Genomic DNA, 3138 nt, shown 5'->3' with positions numbered 1-3138 from the left:
AGTTAGCTAGCTAAAGTGCAAACAGATCTGTCTACTAGGCTATGTGTCAGTGACGTGTGACTGAATAAAGTAGATATTTATATAAGTAATATAGCACACCACCAATATGAAATACAAAGTTGTTTATTTATGTTTTGTGCTTTAGTAAAACTAAAAGAGGCTTTTCATACTTTCATACCGGGGTTTCAACGCCTAGGTTAATTATCCATCTAATTGCTGTATTATCTCTAATGTTTATGGTTTAGGAGTGGTAGGTCCTATGAAAGAAATAAGGAAGTACAGATATCACAGATATAATTTCATTTCCAGTAGATAATATAACGGCATAGATACTATATATTTACACTGAAAGCTCTATGCTGTTTACATTCACTCTAATCTTTATGCTCTGTGTGAGAAAATAAATACAAAAAAATCTATACTTTGACTAATAAATCAATTTTTTGTTGGTCAAAGTTGGTAAACCCAACATTCACTGATTCTCAGCTCTTCAATCCTCTTTGTGTCACCCCAAAGAATAATAAAAATAAAAACTAATCCTGGAGACATTTAAATTCACTGTCCAATTTGAGTGCAACTGATCATGCGTCCTTCATTATAAAAATATTAAAACAAATAAACACCCTTTTGATTCATGAGTGTTAGGAATGTAAAGGTCCATTTCAGTTGATGTGAGGCAGTTACTTCACCAAGGTCTGAGAAGTCAGCGATCCCTCAGCGTTGTTTTACAGTGTTGCTCAGAGGAGGATAGATTAAATACAGAGTATCAGCCACAGTCCTCCTGATTCCTGCTTACAATAAAAGCTCAAGCAGGAAGCACAGTATCTTTTTAGGGTCTAGCGCTCTACGACGTAGCCTTCGTTGGCGTAGGGATTCGGATCGTTGTGGAGATTGTCTTTAGAGTGTCTTCCTGACATGCAGCAGATGAGTCTGTAGATGGCCACGAGGGGGATGGAGAGAACTGGGACTGAAGACAGCAGGACACAGATGGCAAACACCCAGTCTGGATACGGCAGAACCTCTGTGTCGGGGAAGTTCACCTGCACAGACAGAATCAGACAACTTAATTGCCATGCAAAAAATGACATATCTCACAGGGCATATCTCAAATGACACCCTATTCCCTGTAGGCTGTTAGTGCACTGCTTATTATGTGAGTACTGTGTGTCCGTCTGACTGTGGCTGTCTCTCAACTGAAACCCAAGTCCCCTTTACTAGTAGGAACAATTATCATACACTACTATTGAACCTCTTAAATGACACCTACAGCCTAGCTGATCTGAGCAGAGAAATGCTTCACACTAATACAATATGCATGTTCCTGATATTGATGTAGATTGGGTTGCAACATTTTGGTAACTTTCCCAAAACTCCCATGTTTTCCAGAAATCCCTGTTGGAAGATTCCTGGAACCAGGAGGGAATAAGCAGGAATTCCGGAATCCTTCAACCAGGATTTCTAGAAATCTTGGGGAATGTGAGAAAGTTACTGGATTTTTGCACTCCTAGATGTAGCTATCTACCAGTCGTTGCTCTTACATAGTCAGGATTCCATGCTGGGTAGGTGGGGTGTTTCTGGGCCTGGATGGCAACATACGCCACCAACACGACGACCAGCATCAGAGGGCTGATGACCAACCAGCAAGCCTTCCAGAAGATGTTGGGTCTACGTCCTGTCATGAACTCCAGGTCATCACTGAACCTACGGAGACAGAAACGGGTAGAGTCAGAAGAGGCTTTAAAAACAACATGCTCGTCATTACAGGTTCAGCACAGAAGAAAGAAGAAGAGATGGAAGAGGAACAGATGAAAGCTATTGCCTAAGAACTGCAGATAACTCTGGTTCAATAATTGCAGATGATCCAGGATCAAGCACATGCCTAAGAACTGCAGTAGGGAGTAAGCAGGATGTCCATAGTCCTCCAACCAGGATAAATGAAAAACCTGAACCTAAAGATAAGGTGAACAACCACTATATTTAAAGGTTTAATAGACAAAACAATAGACAGGCATATGCATATGGGGAGACAGACATGTTCCTCTGAGAGGTTCCTAGCAATCTGCCTCATTCTGAAGACAACCCACTGGGCACAGACGTCAATTCAACGTCTATTCCGCGTTGGTTCAAAGTAATTTCATTGAAATGACGCTGAAACAACGTTTATTCAGCCAGCGTGTGCCCAGTGGGAAGACACTCACTACAGATCAAACCAGGACAACTGTAGTATTGTGAGGCTCTTACCGTCCTATTCCGTAGACGTAGGCCACAGCGATGATCTCAAAGAAGGCGATGATGAGGAGAGGTACAGAGCCCACGTAACTGTTAAAGATCTCCAACCAGTAGTTCCCTGATCCCAGACAGAATATCAGAGCCAACAGGAATGACACCAGGCAGATTATTGCTGGAGAGAAAGAAAGTGGGGAGTGAGGGAGGGAGGGAGAGACAGAGAAAACAAAGACGGCGTTAAGATAATTCCCAAAGACGGCGTTAAGATAATTCCCAAAGACGGCGTTAAGATAATTCCCAAAGATGGCGTTAAGATAATTCCCAAAGACTTAGTAGTTCCCTGATCCCAGACAGAATAACAGAGCCAACAGGAACGACACCAGGCAGATCAATGCTGGAGAGAGAAAGTGGGAGGAGAGTGGACGGAGGGACGGAGAAAACCAATATGGTGTTAAGATCATTCCCAAAATAACAGTTATTCGTCACACATTGGCAAGGGGTAAGCCAGTGCTGCAGTCTGTCCAACATGATTCAATATCGAAACGTTCAAAAATCTGATCATTTCCTTGTTGGCTTTTACCTGTGAACAGCTCGTTGGGCATCCACTTGGGCACCAGTTTGAGGTCATGAAGGGGCGTGAGGACGCCTTCCAGATTACCAAACATGGAGGACAGACCCAGACTGAACAGCATTACGAAGAAGAGCACAGCCCACACCTGGTCAAACAGACAGGAAACACAGCCCACACCTGGTCAGACAGGAATTGAATCAAATCCAGCTGTATTTAACTGGATTTCACGCAGAGTTGTCTCTGAATTTGAACCATACTTTTTTTTAAAGAAGTAATACAAAAATAAAACAAAGGGTCAGCCCATACCTGAGAGCCAGGCATCGATATCACCGCTTCTGTGA

General features: G+C 42.6%; 1 protein-coding gene across 1 annotated transcript in view; it reads right to left on the bottom strand.

Annotated features, from left to right (window-relative positions):
• Window positions 1–107: 107 nt before the first annotated feature.
• LOC311132947 (sodium-dependent neutral amino acid transporter B(0)AT3-like) overlaps window positions 108–3138 on the bottom strand; it is a 9174-nt gene continuing 6143 nt past the window's right edge. Inside the window, exons 9-13 of the mRNA XM_084166340.1 lie at window positions 3104–3138; window positions 2807–2942; window positions 2242–2401; window positions 1539–1701; window positions 108–1040 (exon numbers count right to left, since the gene is read on the bottom strand). The exon at window positions 3104–3138 is cut by the window's right edge and continues 34 nt beyond it. Coding sequence (XP_084022466.1) covers window positions 837–1040; window positions 1539–1701; window positions 2242–2401; window positions 2807–2942; window positions 3104–3138 — 698 coding nt within the window. The 3' untranslated portion in view covers window positions 108–836. The remainder of the gene's footprint in view (window positions 1041–1538; window positions 1702–2241; window positions 2402–2806; window positions 2943–3103) is intronic.

Source organism: Coregonus lavaretus (assembly GCF_964263955.1).
Source record: "Coregonus lavaretus genome assembly, chromosome: 7".
Taxonomy (NCBI): domain Eukaryota; kingdom Metazoa; phylum Chordata; class Actinopteri; order Salmoniformes; family Salmonidae; genus Coregonus; species Coregonus lavaretus.
Note: the sequence above shows the minus strand (reverse complement) of the source record. Positions and strands in the feature narration are given on the sequence as shown.